At 34.2% G+C, this 19157-nt stretch overlaps 2 protein-coding genes across 2 annotated transcripts; both read right to left on the bottom strand.

Moving 5' to 3' along the window:
- Positions 1-13259: 13259 nt before the first annotated feature.
- On the bottom strand, positions 13260-15400 carry LOC130949942 (uncharacterized). The gene is made up of 9 exons (XM_057878534.1): positions 15309-15400; positions 14741-15224; positions 14567-14653; positions 14314-14442; positions 14085-14219; positions 13837-13949; positions 13673-13766; positions 13418-13587; positions 13260-13266 (listed from the first exon to the last, which is right to left on the bottom strand). Exons 1-9 carry the CDS (start codon positions 15398-15400, stop codon positions 13260-13262), a joined length of 1311 nt encoding a protein of 436 aa, XP_057734517.1.
- A 9-nt stretch (positions 15401-15409) lies between these two features.
- Positions 15410-17280, bottom strand: LOC130951939 (uncharacterized). Its single transcript, XM_057880697.1, has 8 exons — positions 17141-17280; positions 16863-16940; positions 16710-16775; positions 16563-16631; positions 16413-16487; positions 16286-16339; positions 15679-15744; positions 15410-15595 (listed from the first exon to the last, which is right to left on the bottom strand). Exons 2-8 carry the CDS (start codon positions 16937-16939, stop codon positions 15496-15498), a joined length of 507 nt encoding a protein of 168 aa, XP_057736680.1. The 5' UTR covers position 16940; positions 17141-17280; the 3' UTR covers positions 15410-15495.
- Positions 17281-19157: the final 1877 nt, after the last annotated feature.

The raw sequence follows: 19157 nt of genomic DNA, 5'->3' as shown, positions 1-19157 counted from the left end.
AAAGCTTGATCATAGATTGAATTATTACAGAATTATTTTACTAGACTTGTTCAAGAAGGACAAAGTGGCTCAGACTAAATAAAGATATGAATGACACTCACCTTCATCCATGCATCAAGGACATCTTTGCTGTCAACCTCCACACATTGTTTGTCATGGTTCCAGCCGAATCCGTTACAAGCAAGCATGTCAGCGGCGTACTGGTACTTCTCCTTCAACCGCTTGTGCTTATTCTTGCAGTGCTTCGTGGTCAGTGTACAACCGGGGAAGGCCTCCAGCATCTTCAGAGCCAATTTATCGAATGTTCTGGGTTTAAACTGCCCACAATCAGCCCTCTGACCGTCTACGACAAACTCCTCCATGAAGCCAACAAAAGCGTTAGTCTCTTCATCACTCCAAATACGCTTGTTCTCCATATTCACCTACCAAAATTATCATAATCCAAACTGTGCATAAATTATCTTGATTAAAATAACTTAACATGAAAGAGGTAGTTGCCATTATGAATGAAACAGCAAAAATTTACACAAATATTGAAAATTCCAAAACAGGTCATTGCCATTACAAATGAAATAGCAAAAAATAACAAAATAGTAAAAATACTAAAACAGGTAGTTGCCATTACATATGATAATAAAACAGCAAACAGTATCACAAACAAGAAGTTGCCATTACAAATGAATATTAGCTATTACTATTTTTCCCGTCTAAATAAGTCATACAAATTAAAATGTGGCCATTACAATAATACTCAATCCCTTACAGGGTTTGTTTTACACTACTCTTACTACTCCATACGACTTGCACACCACTCTTCATACATCTCAGTTGCTATGTTGTCACGCCAGTTAGTCCACTCATTCGTGTTTTCAACCACATCAATCATTCCATCCTGTTCTTCGTCTCCATCAGGCATAAATTCATCCAATATGCTACCTTCCTCCTCCGGATCCATCTCCATACTCTTTCGAATGAAATTTTGCAGCAAACAATAGGCAATAATTATCTGAGATTGTGTCTTTAGAGGGTAAAAGCTAGGGCTTCTTAAGATAGACCACCTCTTTTTCAGCAAACCAAAGCATCGCTCAATGATATTCCTTACGGAAGAATGCACCCTATTAAAATATTCTTGGTAATTGCGCGGTTCACGTGCTCCTTGGGCCCACTCTCTTACATGATAACGAGTGCCTCTATACGGTGCGAGAAACCCCGGACCATTGGTGTAACCAGCATCAACTAAATAGTAATTACCTATAGACAAGTAATGTAAATAAGGTAAGACGCTGGCTATCGTGAACTCAAGGTAATTTTATAAGCTTAACTCCAAAGATGGCATCATTACCGTGGGGTATCTTAAGACTATTACGACGAGTTATTGCATCTCGAAGTATTCGTGAATCAGACGCCGATCCCTCCCATCCACTGAGTACATAGACAAAACCCATCTCCTGGTTACACACACCTAAGACAATGGTGCAGATTTTACCCTTTCTTGTTCGGTATCTTGCCTTCTCCGACTCGGGGACTGTCACCTCTATATAAGTGCCATCTAATGCTCCCAAGCAACCCTATCATCCATAGAAAGTTATGATACTCAGATATAGAATCCTTCAGAAAATACCCAAACATACACAACATCGAATAAGCTCTACCTTAAACCTTCTCCATGTGGGGTTACCACAATCCTCTTCAACTGGTGTAGCCTTGGCAAACAAAATGCTTTGAATCTGTATCACAGCCTTCAAAATTTTATTAAAATACTTACTAACTGTCTCGCCAGACCTACAAAATCTAACCTGCAGACTACGATTTTTTGTGATGCGCTAAGATAATTAAGAAAGTTGCAACCTGCTCCGGCAGGCTTACATGACCATCCTCAGTAAGTCCTCCTTGAACTTGGAGCAACTCACACAAATTAGCAAAGACATTTGTATTCATTCTCAACTCCCAGATACAATTCATATCACCCTCACCAACGATACGCTCTAAAGCCTCACGTTTAACTCTACTATTCATTCTTCCTCCTAACGATAATTGGCCACTAGTTCTATCTCTAAAGTAAATAAACAGCGTAAGCACAAAGAACAACATCAAGTCTTCATGGTTAGATCTCATATCTTCATAAAAAGACACGCATCGCTTAATAATTTCAGACCGCTCCATTTCTTCCTAGCAAAATCATTACATCAAAAATTACATAAACATTTAAAGAAATCTAACAATACTTTATGCAAAATCTGCTATATCTTAGGACCAAAAACAAGATCAAGATACTGAAACCAAAAGACAGTTATCACTATCTAGATCTAATCATATATATTGAAGTTTATCTAATCATATATATTGAAGTTTATCAAAACAGAGTATGTATATAAAGCGAGTATGATATAATATAGCATTTATTTGCAGAGAGTATGTACATAAAAATTGTTTGATTTGTGTTAGATTTGGAGTGGAAGATAAGAATGAGATCAACCGACCATGTTTTAATTAATTAAAAAATTATACTCCTTAACTAATTCATAATTTCTACAAAAGGCTTGAATTAACAAAAGGGTTGCTGCCATATTCTTCATTTCAACTATTAATGCATCAATAGATAAATGTGATATAACAATAATAATAATTATATTAGTCTAATATTTAAAGAGAGTATAATATAAACCGAATTCATCTTGTGTACTATCACAAAACTGCTGCTGTAGTGCTGTATGAAATTATCAAATATTTCAAAATTATAGTTAATGGAGTTTAGACTTATCCCTCATTCCTTTAATTTGCCAGTATTTTTGGTATCATCTCAGCTTTCTTGGCAGCCACTAAAGATAGAAATAGGTAAAATAAGGTGAGTTTTGACCCAACCTGACTATACCTCACACACTTTTATACAAATCTCAATATCCACTCAAGACATCTTGCAGGTCCTGAATGCAAAATTCTCACACCTTAACCAAGACAGAACTTAAGCAACACTGGCACTAGAAGGCAAATCTCTATGCATGGAAAGTTATGGCTAGCATTTTTTGATTTGCAAACTGATCATGCATTGATGATTCTTGATAATTGTGGAGCAAGATTGAATTTTAAATCAGTACATCTCATTATTATTTTTGCATCAGAATACTATTATTTTGGCCTATGCCATAGAAGGCAAACTTCAAAACATAAGCTACAATATAATGTTTTAATACACAAAAAGCTAAGGAGACGCAGATACTTATTATTCTCACAGTGGAAGTCTCATTTAAATTCTGGTATTGTAGGAACCACAATACTTCCTAGTTTAATTAATAAGACAAAACAATTTACACATTCTCACATCAAACAAAAATAAATTAGGTAAACAGAGCAACCCAGAATTCAAAATCAAAAGATGTATAAGAATGCAAAACCTAAATAACCAATCTGACCAAAACCAATTCATAAGAAGCACATCACAAACGAAATTAAACAAATAAGGCATGAAAACATATACGCATCTATACATCAAAACAAATAACCAAATCGAAGTGAAGAGAGAAAAGTCCAGATTATTTCTATAACGAAATCCACAGAGCAGAACTCGCGAAATAAAAATGCATAAACATTCAAATAAATCTGACACTTCTTCATGCAAAATCTGCTATATCTTCTTAGAACCAAAAACAAGAATAAGAAATTGGAATAAAAAAATATGTAACTGTATTTACTTCTCCAAATAGGAAATACAATAGAAACATAACAAAAATGATAATATTGATTTTTCTCTCTCATTTCATATACTGAAAGTAACTTTGTCAGGTACTTTAAGCACATCAAACTCTTCCAAAAGGCAAAAAAGAAGGAGAAAAAAGAGGAGATGAGAAGTACATAACCTATTTGGGTTTAAATTGAGAAGAACATGAAGCACATAAACAATTTGGGTTCTTTAACTCTATTTGCAATGGGGTTTTAGTATCTTCGTGTAATTCCTTTCCCAAATTTAAAGCATTTGATCCTGCGCAAATTACTATATCCCATTTCATTTTCTAGTATTTTCGTATATTTTAAATTCCTAATCATGTCATAAAATAATCTTACTCTTTAAAATGATATATTTGTTTCAACAAGATTAAGAGAAAAATAGATAGATTAAACATTTCAATATAAAATTTGTACATATATGAAAGAGGATTAATATACACTCTTTTCCAAATAATGAAAAACAAGTTTATTTGTTAAGAATATATTCAAATTTTGTGAGAGTATGATTCTCCTACTGTTTATATCATTAGAAACTTTAATTGCCATATAGCAAATATTACCCATGAACTGGGAATCTTGGTTTATATGTTAATTGTGAAAAGGTAAAATACCAAACTTGCATTGCTAGATGCAAAATCCTTCTTCTTATTCTGCCTTCATAGCAAATTCTGTTCTCAAGTCTAAGTGGGTCCACACTTGTATGCGTAAAGCATATATTAACTAGTACATATTTTTACTCAGGAAGAATTACAATTTACAACCTTATACACATTTCTAGATTAGCAAATAACATTTTATCCTTATGTCTTAGAAGTAAACACTCGCATAAAAGATTTTAAAGATATAGAAAATCTACATTTTTCCCCTTTGCTTTTAAAAACAAGCTTGTTGTAAAAGAACGTTTTCCTATTTTCCAGAGTTACACATTCAAAATAAACACTGCAAATCTTATGTCTAGGAAATGAATCACACTCAGTTATACTGATTCCCCCTCTTCTTTAAATTTGATTAAGCACTCTATCAAGTACCACTTATTTTTTATAAAAATATATATAAATAAATTTAGTTAGACCATTTTTACATAAAAAAGCAGCAATTGCTTTATCAGACTATGATTCTCAAACTATGAGAAACCTTAATAAGGTCTAGAACCGAATCAGCTTTATCCATGAAAATTTTTACAAGTGCGGTGTAATAGAATAAACCAAGGTAACTAATAACAGTTTGCTTGCAAATTTGTACTACATATTCAATCCTACAATATAAGGTCCAATTGAGTTAGGCTAATGAGAGCTCTGTGCAGACATGGAACAATAGTAGTCACAGACACGAAAAAATGGGAAAAAATAGTATAATCTAAAATGAAATCAACAAATAGATGTTGTTAGGCTAATAAATTGAGTAATCATCCAATCAGTGGCATTTAAAACGAAGTAAACATCATAAACTCATCAATCATAAAGCTGGAATAAATGGGTTATGTAGGTCACGAACAAATTCACACTAGGCAAACAACTGCTTTAACTTCAATGCTGCTACTACACACCATTAACAAAAATAATTACAAATCAAGTAAAGAGGTTCTGAGTACAATGCTAGGTCACAAACAAATCCAAATTAAAGATTATGGCACAACAGAAAGGATGAAAGGAATCAGTAAATTAAATAACATTTGCATAAAACTAACCTGGTCAGAGCAGTTTGGAGGAGGAGTTAATGGTTGAGGTGGACAGCTATTGGGGAGAGGCGACACCTTCGCTCTTCGATTTTACTGTGAAGGAGAAAAAGAGGAGATGAGAAGATGGGGGATACGAAGATGAACTTGCAAGCGGCAAATTACTTACCTAGCGGTGGCGAGTCCAGCGGCGACACGGTGGCGAGTCCAGCGGCGACGCGGTGGCGAGTCTTGAAGAAGAATGTTTGAGCGTGCAGGGGCTGTAGTGAAGAAGAATGAGAAGATTACTCACGATGGTTGATCAAGAAGCCCTAGATTTACATTAAGGGTAATTTTGAAATTATAAAATTTGGATGGGGGTAATTTAGGTACAAATTATAATTAAAATTTCTGTCCCCGTCTTTAAATTTTTCTGTCTCCAGTGTCCCTACTTTTTGGAGGTACTGAAATACTGAAATTTTAAAGACGGAGACAGAAATTTAAGTTCCAATCTCTAGCTCAACAAACATAATATTGAGTTCCTATTTCTCAGTCTCAGTTTCAGTCTCTGCAAACAAACGCTACCTTAGTGATGGCTATCAACAAATTTATGGTCGTTGACCAAATCGCCACAATCTTTTTTATTTGGTGGTGATTATGTAAATCGACACTAAATGGCTGCTGCAATCCTCCACCACTATTGTGGTGATATAATATTTTTCTTTTTTTTTTTTTGTTGCGTTCGTATAAACGTTAAAATAATAATGTTCAAAATGAAGCAAGTCAAATAAGAGACGAGAAAATTAAACATATACTCATTCATATGCCGCACGTGCTTTGGACTTTTGAAAATAACGTACAGTTCTAATAACCTAATGAGAAAGTAATAGTACATGCTTGGACTACAAGTCTCCAACATAATTTGATTTCAATGATATTTCAAAATATTATTAATTATTAAAAAAGTGTTATTAAAACTCTTCCTTTTTCTTTTCAAAATCACTTGTATCTTCTTTTATTCAATGCAAATCATGTTCGAATTAAAAAAGATTATTTAAACAGTAAAATTCAAGAATTTTGGTTAAACTAGCACAATTAGTTGAACTATTTGTTTATTGTGTTATAATTTTTTTTAAATTTAAATTGATAAAAAAAGTATATAAATTATTATATCTTTAATATATTAATTATTAAATAATAGAATAATAAAGTAATGACACAGAAGATCGAATTAGAGGCACTATATAAAACGTATTAGTGATATAGGTTAGTCAATCAGTTACTCTGTTGATATATTAATTAGAGAGTTTGTTACTGATATATTAAAGATAGTAAGTAGTAACAAACTCTAGTTAAATTGAGTTGATTTAGTAGTTAGTTTATTAGTTCATTTAAAAAATTATTACAAGTTTTAAATTTTACTTTGTGTATATAATAAATTATTAGCCAATGATAAACTTTTAAATATAGTTCATATTCATGACGAATTAGATTTTAACATATCATACTTAGAGATATTACGAGAAAAAAAATAACAAATTAACTAATAATATAGGTGAATTTTACCCAACTCCCTTTAAAATAACATGTAAGTTATCCTTCATGATGTGTCAAAATTTAATTGATCATCATCTTAACCATAGTTAGATTATTTTGTAATTTATTAATTGAGATGGGCAATGATATAATTTTTTAAAATATCAAAACCACACTTCCGTTAATTGAAGCTTTCCACTCCTCCATTCTTTCTTGGCGTAGCTTCCATTCTTTCTATTCAAGCATCGCTGTCATGACAAGAAGCACCAACGTCGTCATCATCGTCTCTTAACCACGTCGTTAAATTAAATTCTCGTCGTTCGTAACTTTGCCGTCCTTTCCAATATAGCCAGTGCTGATCTTATCGTTATCTCTCATCCTCATTAGATTTCTCTTTCTGCAGTGGATCACACCTTATCAACATAATTAATGATCAGTTTGGTCATTAAATTTTTTTATTAAAAATATATTTTTATTTAATTACATGATAAAAAATATACTCGTATGTAAAATATAATATAATAAAATAAATATATTCAGAATACTTAAAAATATAATTAAAATTAGGAACATATAAATATAATAATAAAATTTGTATTTTAAACAAATAAACATATCTTTTATCATACATAAATTATTTTAAAAAAATGAATAAATAATTAAAATTAATAACACAAGTTTAAAATAATAAAATCTAATTTTTTTGCGAATATTTTTTATAGAATTTTTATTCTTTTAAATTTTAATTTATTAGTACTTTGACTTAATAATTAAACAAATTATTTTCATAAAAAATTATTTTTTGTATTATTTTAAAGAAGAGACCAATATAATAATTTAAAAAATTACGTAAAAATAATATTTTAAATAAAAAATAGTTACTATTAAAATTTTTAAATGCAAAAATAAATTATATTAATATTTAAGAGATAAATATGAAATACATAATTAAAATAAATAAAACAGACAAAAATAATTTTTTATTTCTCAACCGACTTCTATTTATATGTTTTATTTATTTTAGGCATATATTTTATATTTATCTGTTAAATATTTATACAATTTATTTTTGTATTTAAAAATTTTAATATTAAATATTTCTTTATTTAAAATATTAATTTTACGTTATTTCTTAAACTGTTATATTGGTCTCTTTTTTAAGATAATACAAAAAATAATTTTTCATAAAAATAATTTATTTAATCATTAATTAAATAATAAAGTACTAATAAATTAAAAATTAAAAGAATAAAATATTATAAAAAGTATAGTAAAAAAGTTGAATTTTATCATTTTAAATTTTTTGTTATTAATTTTAACAATTTATTCAATATTTTTTAAAGAATTTATGTATGATAAAGCATATGTTTACTTATTTAGAGTATAAATTTTACTATTATATTTATATGTTTATGATTTTAATTATATTTTAAATATTCTAAATAGAATTATTTTATTATATTATATTTTACATATGAATATATGTTCTATTAGGTAATTAAATAAAGATATATTTTTTTAATAAAAAAATTTAATAATCAAACTAACCATTAATTATGTTAGTAAAGAATGATCTACAGCAGAAAGAGAGATCGAGCCAGAATATAGGAATGACGGAAATTTAACAATGTAGTTAAGGAATGATGCTTCTTGTCACGACTCGGAAGGACCGAAGTTACGCGATGAAGAAAGAATTGAGAAATGAGAAGGTGTTTTAATTAATGGGAGTGAGATTTTGATCTTTTAAAAAATTATACCAATTATGATTAAGATAATAATCAATTAAAATTTGACATATCATAAAAGATAACTTACATGTTATTTTAGAAGAGATTGAATAGCATTTACTAATAATATATATACCAATAGAGGAACTTATTAATAACCCATATCACTCACTAATAAAACCAAAACATGGTCTGTGGTTACAGGTCCATCTAATGCAAAGGTTATTGGACGTAGATGGATATTTACCATCACGAAACATCCAAAGGTTTAGTAATGCGAAGAAGACGTGCAAGTATTATGGTGTTGCTATCAAAGATTTCATATTAGTCCTCCCTTATTGCAAGGAGGAGGAATATTGGGTGGATATGAATATGTAAAGTGGCAATGGGAATGTAGGAACGAAGAAATGGGGGAAAAGGACCACGCAACACAACTGGATTAGCTGCATTTGGCGGTTATTGTTTGCCTAATCGTACACTCATCATTCTTTCTGCCCACTCTACTAACACTACTTGATAATTACAATGATAAATGACTGCTTATCGCTCCTTAGCAGATAAAAAAGAAAAGAAAAAAAAGATGGTTCTCCTTGATATGGAATTTATTTTCCTATACATATATTTAGGAATTTATATTTTAATTTTAGAGTAATATTCTAAATTAATTTCTAAAAAAATTTTAGTCAATTATTTTAATTCTCAACAGATTTTAATCACTAAATCAGTCTTCAAACTTTTATTTAATAAAATATACCAGTCTTCATGTTAAATTATTGGTCTAAATGAAAGGTCTAATCTTAGAATTTAAAAAAAAATTTAAAGACTAATATTTCTTTTATTAAATAAATGATAGAGATTGATTTGTCTAACTTTTTATTAAAATTTGATATAAGAATTAAGATGTTTAACAAAATAAAAATTTAATTTACTGATTAAAATTTCGGAAAAGCTCTGCATACAAGCCATTAGGACTTGTATGCTCTACAAGTACATTAAACAAATACGCGCTGCTCCACGTACGTTGATTACACGCGCTATATAACATCCCGCGTATATCTAACTACCAAATTTAAAATATTTGTTTCCTTCTTCGTTTTCGATATTTTGAGATTTGGTTGTTCTTCTTCTCGCGCGTCTTCCCTCCTTCTTCTCCATCGTTCTTTTGCTGTCCTTTTCTCACTGGTATGTTCTTCATTTACGTTACCTTTTTTTCTCTCTGCAACTCGACCTTCGTTTTCTATTTTGATTTGTTGTTTTCTGAAATCAAAGTTTGAACTCGTTTTGAAGATAATGGATCATTCAACCTCTGATTGTCAGCTGAATCCAGGCGAAGTGGATTATGAGTTTGAATTTAACGAATTTCCTGAGGTTTGATTTACATAAGATTAGTATGATTTTTCTTTCAGTAATTGGTATAGCATTGTGTAGTTGAAAAATTGCTGAACATTGACTGTGAAAGTAACACGTTAACATGAATCTGTCCATTCAATGTATTAGTTGTGACTAATTACCTAGAATTTATAGCAGACGCTCGGGTGTAGATCAATTCTTCTTTGGGTGTATTTTAGCTAGAAGTGTGGGTGTATCTACACTTTACTGGTTTTTTGTTATTTTAATTGAGTTGTTGTTGTTCAGGTGTATTATATCAGACACGATTGGGTGTGTTTTTAGTTTTTGACATGGTGTATTCTGCAGCCTGAGTATTTACAGTTTATGGCTTTAAAGGTCATTCTGTAGTTGAGTTGTTGCGGCTCGGGTGTATCATATTAGACATAATTGGGTGTATTTGAATCATATCTATGGGTGTATTTACAGTCTGACACGGTGTATTGTGCAGCCTCTCTCGGTTGTTGATGACGAGCTTATTCCGAAGGTCGGAATGACCTTTACCACCCTTGAAGATGCTGAAAAATTTTACAGGGACTACGCCAAGGCTGCAGGTTTCTCTACAAGAGTTCGGTGCACAAATAGGAAGGGAAACGAGATTAAGAATCAACTGATTACATGTAGCAGAGAAGGAAAATAGAAATCTAAAATATCTCCGACCGAGAAGACCAATCCGATAGCCGGTCTAAACTGTCCTGCAAGAATTTATATACACACATTGAAGGATGTCGGTGCTTGGATCATTTCAAAGGTTGTGCTGGATCATTCACACCCCTGCTGTCCAAGCAAAGCAGAGATGCTTAAACAGCACAGGGAACTAAGCATGTCCATTCGTCGTACGATAGAGAATAATGAGGAGGCTGGTATCAGACCAAGCAAAACCTACCAATCATTTGTTGCTGCTGCCGGGGGTCACCGCGAGTTAAACTTTATCGAAAAGGACGTGAGGAATTACATTACCAGGGAAGTGCGGAATGTTTCCGAACAAGAAGATGCAAAGGAATTTGGGAAATATTTCTTAAGAATGAAAGAGAAGAATCCGAATTTCTTTTTTGAGCTCGAACTTGAGGAGGATCAATCGATTAAGCTGGCTTTTTGGGCCGATGCCAGAAGCAGAGCCGCCTTTGAGTATTTCGGAGACGTCATTTCATTCGACACCACCTACAATACAAACAGGTAACAAACTGTCCCTGTTTATGATGCTAAATTAATTTATTTTTACGAATCCGCAGCAGAGGTGTATATTGGCTGTTTCATTGGGTGTATTCGAAGCATTTGTTAGGGTGTACCTAATGATTTTGCATTCTGGACCATGGTAATTTGTTTCAGGTATAATTTGGTCTGTGGTTCTTTTGTCGGGGTGAATCACCACGGTCAGTCAACACTTCTCGGATGCTCTTTGATGAAGAACGAAGAAATTGAATCATTCAAATGGTTATTTCAATGCTGGCTTCGTTGCATGGGAGGAAACGCTCCGAAAGGGTTTCTCACCGATCAGTGCGCATCAATGAAAAGGGCTTTAGAGGCCTGTATGCCAACAACAGTTCACCGCTGGTGTATTTGGCACATCATGAAGAAGATTCCAAGCAAATTAAACGGGTACAAGGGACATGCGGATATCGAACAAGAAATAAGCCATGTTGTTTGGAACTCTCATAGCAAAGACTCATTCGATAGGAATTAGAACGATTTTCTGCTAAATTTTGGTCTTGTGGACAACAAGTGGCTTTCAGGTAATGTGTTTTTAAAATCTGCAGCAGAGGTGTAAATTGTATGTTCTCTCGGGTGTATTTTACAGTTTGTGTTTGGGTATTTTATGCAGATCTGTACGAAGACCGTCACATATGGGTTCCTATCTATCTGGATCACCACTTCTGGGCAGGGATGAGAAGCACACAAAGGAGCGAGAGCATGCATTCATTTTTTAACAAGTACATCACCCGGAACAGCTCGCTTATTCAGTTCGTCAAACAATACGATAATTGCCTCGGAAGCAGGGAGCAAGCAGAGAGAGAATCAGACGCTGCAAATTTTCATACGGTCATACCGTGTGCAACCAAATCCTCCATTGAAGCTCAGTTTCAAGATGCGTACACTCATGCAAAGTTTAGGGAAGTCCAAGCGCAATTCAGAGGAAAGGCGAATTGCATCACCAGATTAAAGAATTCCGCTCTAGGCTATTCAATATACGAAGTCGGAGAACAAGTTTCCAGCTCAATATTCAACAAGTTCGCTGTTACCTACGACTCAGTCGCAGCCGAGGTAAAATGCCAATGCTTATTATTCGAGTCGAGAGGGATACTGTGCCGTCACGCACTAAGCGTGTTAAGCTTCGAACAAGTAAGCCAAGTGTCCCCTAGATATATACTGGAACGATGGAGCAAGAAGGTAAAGAGGCGACACACACACATCAAGAGCAGCCACGACGAGCCACTAATGGAGCCAAGAAGCAAGAGGTTCGACCAATTGGTTTTTCGTTCACAAAATATTTGCGAATTTGCCTCCGAATCGGAGGAGCTGACTGTAATTCTGCACCGTGCGTACGATAACGTCATGGCCGAGATGGAAGCATTAAAAGCCAAAAGGAAGGGGAGATCTTCTTTATCCCACAAAGACGCCAACTTGGAATCCGTTAACGAGCTTCAAAGCCCACCAAGGATTCGAACAAGAGGACGTCCAAAAAACAGGCTAGGTTCAAAGCTAGAGAAACAGATTGCAAATGCCACAAAGAAGAAGAAGACGAAAGTTTCAAGCGAGGTACAAGGAAATGTTCTTTAAATTTGTGGCAATTGAGTTTATTTTTCTCGTTAATAGTTTAGCTAATGTGTGAGTGTTATATTCAGATAAACGTGTTTGATGCTGCATCAGCGGCGCATTCAAATTCCAACCAATATCAAGGACACGTTATGAATTATCAGCTCAGGGTACCAGCAGCAGGGGATAACTCTTTGGGTGTATAGTTTTAAAGAATATGGGTGTAAAAGCACTGTTTCTTTTGGGTGTATTTTTGTTAATTCACAATTTACATATAGACACATATATAGATACATATAGAACAAAAGCTGTAAAAATTTGCAGGTTATGGGTGTATATTTCATTTGATGTTTTTCTTCATATTTTAGTACATGTAATTCATACATTTTGAGTATAGCGCAGACAGTTGGGTGTATAGTTTATGCAATCTTGGGTGTATTATTAGACTTGCGTTGGGTGTAACAGTTTATAATTTGCATTTACCACCTGTAATACAATTTTTAAATACATCACAAACACTTTACCAGCATAGATAGTTTAACTATGGGAAAAAATATACATGGAATAGAAGTTGTTGATAATTGGCAAATATTTACATCATTTGTTTAATTTACAAACTACGCAGCAGTTGGATTACCCAATTTCTATATCAGCAGAATTAATCTGACAAAACGGACTCAATAATACAGAGGATGGCTTCGACAGCCTTATAGCACTACTCTCTCTAATTGCCCGATCTCTCTGTTTATTCATCTCACTGAATAGTATCCGGGAAGCATACTCCACTCTATAGTGGTCCACCTCCTCCTACAATTAAAAAGTATATTCTGTTTAAACAGCAATATTAATTCAGTAAAGTAATACAGAGTTATATAGTTCTAAAGACAGTTACCTGTGGCCAATTATCCCATTCATACTTCCCCTTTTTGATATTTTCCGGCTCAATTAACTCAAGCCACTTCATAACGTAGATAGCGCAGTCATAGCTGAAAACGAAGAAAATAAATTACAAATCTCATTTAGGAAAGTTTAATGTTCAGAGTCAGAAATTTATACCTTGTTTTTTGGCCTGATATTTTAACATATGATGCTTTAATTTCCTTTTCCTTCTCGCCTTTCTCCAGAGGTTTTCCGCCGGCATATGTTATCAATCTTGAAAATACATATCCCTTAAATACCAAAACAAATCATTAATACACCCGAATGAATGCACAGGATACACCCAACTGAATATAGAATATACACCCAACACAACCTTCGAAATAGACCTATCTATTAAAGTAAAGAAGACAGAGGCAACTTACAGTGAATTTATTAATGTCCTTTCTCTCATCGCTTGGAGCTTTTTTGTGTAGCGGGTCAAGTATTTGACATTTCCGCTTTGTTGTATTTATTAGCCATAACCACCAATGTCCCGAGTGGCAAACAGGAGCAAAAATCTGAAGGATTGCTACATTTCAACAGTGTGTTATTTTATTTGGCATATAATTAAATAAATAAGCGTACTAACAAATTTAGCAAACGAAAACTTACATATGGATGCGAACTTAATTTTTTTCTATCTATGAAGTGAATGAAACTCGGGTAGGCTTCCACCCTGAATTCCTTTTCCGTTTTCGGGGATATGAATTCCCCCTTTGGGTGATCCGAAAGTGCCATGCTCTGCAAGAATTGCGAAACAAGAAATGAAATACTGAAAATACACAACTTACACCCAATCGAACCCAAAAAATACACCCAAATCAATGCAGAAAATACACCCAAAGTTCGTAGAAATAACATTTACCACAATATCGGGGGGGAGACAGTATATTTGTTCCTGAAACCTCTTTTCATTTTTCTGGTTTAGGATGAGGCAGATGGCAGATACAATCTAGAAATATATGCCGAAATCAATTTTACATTAATAAACATAGCAGTTTACTTTGGTGTAAAAACATTAATGTTAGTCTAATATTACCTGAGATTCTATATCACTTTTTGCCTGGAGGGATGCAAGGTGCGATCTGATCAAAATGTATTCTCCTTTGCCAATCAGATTGCAAATCTCCTCATACTCGTCAGTATTGCCATTTGCGTCTTCCTTCAGTCTCGTCCCCCAGATGTAGCACTTTTGTTTCATATCATCTGTAATTTGATTTATTCCCCTTGGAGTTTCAAACTTTGCAGAACTTTCTCCCCCAGTCTCCCTCTGAATTTGTGGACTTTCGTTTGTTCCCTTCGCCGCATTGCTTGCTAATTTTTGGACCAAAGTGTCTAATTGTTCTAGCATACTTGCAGTTTCTGGAGATTTTTCCCTTTCTGTCTCCTGCGTTGACGCCCCCTCCTGGCTTGAATCAGTCAGTCCAAGGCTGAATGATGGCATCCCTGAATCTGTTTTAGGAACATAGGTTGCTGTCCGTGCCATCATCAACAGCGCAGCAGTGTCTTCTGCGGCTGGATGACTGCGTCATGATGTATAAGAATAAGAGTAAGAATAATAATATAGGGATGATAAGCAAAGATTGATTTTAGTCTGATGAACTTACATTTTAGTTGGAGCTGGGGGAAGCGTGGGTGTGGTTTCTTGAAGTTGTTTGGGGGATTCAGGAGTGCTGCACAGTAACACAAAATTAATCATGGCGTAAAGAAAAAATTGATCAGGAACAATATACACCCAAACTGTATGCAAATATACACCCAAACCCTAAACAAATATACACCCAATACTATTTCTTACTTTTCTATAGTCCCTTCAATCCGTAGCATAGGGGTTGGTTCGAAATCTGTCTCAGGGGTTGTTTGGGATGCCGGCACAAAAACCTGGATCGGGACTCTAAACAAGAAGAAAAATGAAAGGTTAACAACGCCTTTGAAAATAATAAGGTTATAAGGTTGAAATATTCTTGGAAAACTCACATTGCAAGCGCTTCCGACGGTGTTTGTTCCCTCACAACCATCATATTCGAGTCAGTCGGACTCAACCTAAAATAACCCAAAAAAGGTCAAAAATACACCCGAACAATTCAAAAAGAAGACAGGCTTTGTTTTTTGAGAACTTACATAGTTGCAGTTTTTGCTTTTTTTTGCTGCCTTTTTTTCTTGAATAAAATAATAAAGGGCTTTTTTTCTAAAAAAAATATATACAGAATTAGAAGTAGAAGGTAATAGAAGAACAAAAGTAACGGTTATTTGAAAGAGAAATTACATGCTCTGTGATGGCTGGTTTACGCTACTCTGTTCTGTGCGTCCTTGAGAGAAAGGATCATCACTTCCCAAGTTCACAGCCGGTAGTCTAAACAGATTTCATGTTATTCAGACAAAATAAGATACAGGTATAAAATACACCCAAATGAATGCACAAGATACAACCAACCGAATGGACAATATACACCCAACAAAACAAACGAAATATCCCTAGTAAACAACATACACCCAACTTGATCCACAAAATAAACCCAAATGTTTCCAGAAAATACATCTAAATCACGATAACAAGATTTTATTAAATAATAAAGGTTCTTACGTTTCAGAGGACACATAGCGACCTTCTGTCGATCGCAGGTCAGCTAGGTTCTCCCTGCGTAACAAGATACAATTATTAGCAAACAAAACAGACAAAAATCTCAAATACACAGCCCCGCAAGACATACCCCTCCGCAGCAGATTTATCAACGTTTCCCCTTAGCCATTCATCGATTTCGTCACTTGATATTTCATATCTCTCACTACATTCATAAAATAAGATGTTAACAAAAATAATTACGATGATAGACCGTAATATAGCTTACGAGGTACTGTACCCGTCAAAGTATTGATCTTCTTCAGGAGGTGAATCCTCCACAACAACTTTTTTCTTTTCTTGTTGTGTTCTGGGTGGAAAAAAAAGAATACCAATCAGAAATAAAAAATTAATTTTATCACAGAATATTAATGAAAGAAGTGCTTACTCTTTTGGTGTTGTTTTTGTTTTTTTCTTTTTCTTCTCCTTCTCCGCAGGTGATGATTCTTCACTCCTATAAGTTAATAATAGACACTTCAATTAATACACGAAATCTTTATAATGAAGCCAAAAGAAAGGAGTAATAATTTCAGGACATTACTCATCACTTGGTTCAGATTCAGATTCTGAATCAGAATCTGACTCCTCTTGCCTCTGCTTTCTTTTTCTGGAGTCCATTCTGGAAGGCAAACAATCATCATTTAGAACATACTAAAAATACACCCAAATGAATTCACAAGATACACCCAACTGAATATTAAATATACACCCAACGCAGCAAACGAAATACACGCTGCTTAATAAACTACATACACCCAACGTGATCAAACAAAATACACCCAACTCGAAAAAGAAATTACACCCAAGTATGGTTCTTACTTTTTCCCCTTTTTGCTGGGGTGTTTTCTTCCTGAATCCTCTGAGTCTTCTTGAGCCTCAGACTCAGAGGTAGAAGTGTCACTGTCAGTAGTTTCTGTCTCCGAAGACGAAGTTGGACTCGCCTTCCTTTTTTTTGTTTTTTTATTTCTTGTTTTTTTCTTTTTTTTCTTTTTTTTTTCATTTTTTCTCTTGTCTCTGCGATCTTCAGAATCCCCTGAAACATGAGATATTTTAGTTAGCAGCATTCAGGTAAATAAAATACACCCAACTTATTATGTTTACTTACCAAAATTTCCTGTCTTTCTGCAGACATTCTTTCCACCAACTGCTCCTTAGTCCAGTTGGCAATCCAGGGCTTTGGTGGTCTTTGAGTCCTGTTTTTGCCTTTGTTTTTTGAAAGATGAAAGTAGATTATCATGAGGGCGAAGAGGCAGCCATTAATTGATTTCTTCTTCTTCTCCTGGTAGTCTGTGATGCCCTTGACCATGAAGGTCAAAACATGCCCCCCCCCAGTTTCTCTCTGATATGCCGTCCATCTTAAAAATTGGGGCCAGGTGCACGGGCGATATTTTGTTTATCGTCGTTGGCAAAAGGAACGCCATCTGTATGTAGAGGATGAATATCCTCTTGAACATCAGGCGTTCCTCTTCGTTGCCAACGCCGATTTCCATCATTTCATCAGTAAGACTTTTGAGGGTCTTACCCTGGAATCTTCTATAAATTATTTTGTCATCATCAGAAAGTTTCTTATACTCAACTTTCTCAAAAAATAGATCTCCTACGAAAAGGAAGACAACAAAGTATCCAAGTCGGTTCAAAAACACCCAAGCATCAACTTATATAGACCCAAGCAACAACTTAATATACACCTATAATTTTAAGCTAGTTACCTGTTGCATTGATGCCAAGTGCATGACCTATTTTTCTTGGTGTTATTTGGAAAGAACCATATCCTGTCTTCAGTCTGTTCTCCCTAAGTTTGAAGTTGTTTGCCAGCTCCCTTAAGAGTTGGTGATCCACCCTTAGTGGTGGGATGTGCATCAACCCACCGAATCCAAGATCCCTCACAATTGCCTTCTTCTCCTCAGTCATGTTTCTGAACTTATCACTCAGGAGATGTGTGGCACACTTAAGGTCTTTTGTTTGGTTTCTTGCTGCCATTTTCTCTGAAACGAACAATACACCCAAAGATAACAGTAAGATACACCCATATATATGAGTCAGATACACCCATTAATAACAATAAGATACACCCATTGATAACAGTAAGATACACCCATATATATGATTCAGATACACCCAAAGATATCAGCAAGATACACCCATTGATAACAGTGAGATACACCCATAGATATTATTCAGATACATGCGTATAGATATTAGTCAGATCACTCAACCATGCTTCAATATCAAGCCACATTACAAGGTTAAGCAGTATACACCCCCGAATCTACGGAATAAACCCCCAAAAATCAACAACAATAACAGGAGAACTTAGAACAACAACGTAGAACGGCGTAGAACTTAGAAGAACGACGTAGAACTTAGAACATTGTAACAAAGAAGCAAGAATAATAGTAAACCCTAGAAGAACGACGTAGAAGAAAAGTAAAATATACAGGAATCTTAATGAACTTACGTTGAGTATTGTTGCTTTGTTTTCTCTTCAGATTCTTCACGGAGAGTTTGATGGTGTTTTGATGGAGGTTTCGAAGAACGATTTGTATATTTTGAACTTTGATTTTCGCTCGAAAATGGGAGGGTTTCCTTGTTTTCGAAGTGCCTTGAGAAATGGAAGAAGTGGAAGAAGTGGAAGAGTCTGCCATACGTAACCGTTTGAGTGTTGAGCGCGTGACTTTGACGCGCCATGTTATCTCTTTTGGTGCGCGTGATTTCTCTTTGGGCTGGGCCAACTTGTATGCTTGTAGGCTTGTATGTGTAGCAGGCCCGTTAAAATTTATTCAGAATTAAAATCTCTTGCTAAATTTTTTTTGAACTAATTTGATATATTTGCTAC

This window comes from Arachis stenosperma, chromosome 9, assembly GCF_014773155.1.
Source record: "Arachis stenosperma cultivar V10309 chromosome 9, arast.V10309.gnm1.PFL2, whole genome shotgun sequence".
Classification (NCBI taxonomy): Eukaryota; Viridiplantae; Streptophyta; class Magnoliopsida; order Fabales; family Fabaceae; genus Arachis; species Arachis stenosperma.
The sequence above is the reverse complement of the archived record's forward strand: the minus strand, read 5'-3'. Positions and strand labels throughout refer to the sequence as shown.

Bases quoted from the DNA above. Each gene is read 5' to 3' on its own strand.
- LOC130949942 (XM_057878534.1), bottom strand. From the start codon at position 15,400: ATGATTAATTTTGTGTTACTGTGCAGCACTCCTGAATCCCCCAAACAA. The intron at 15,225-15,308 runs GTAAGTTCATCA...ATCATGACGCAG, and splicing joins CCCCCAGCTCCAACTAAAAT to TCATCCAGCCGCAGAAGACA. The intron at 13,767-13,836 runs GTATAAATTTCT...CTTCGTTTTCAG, and splicing joins ATATCAGGCCAAAAAACAAG to CTATGACTGCGCTATCTACG.
- LOC130951939 (XM_057880697.1), bottom strand. From the start codon at position 16,939: ATGGACTCCAGAAAAAGAAAGCAGAGGCAAGAGGAGTCAGATTCTGAT. The intron at 16,776-16,862 runs GTAATGTCCTGA...ATTAACTTATAG, and splicing joins GAATCTGAACCAAGTGATGA to GAGTGAAGAATCATCACCTG. The intron at 15,596-15,678 runs GTGAGTTTTCCA...CTTCTTGTTTAG, and splicing joins CCGTCGGAAGCGCTTGCAAT to AGTCCCGATCCAGGTTTTTG.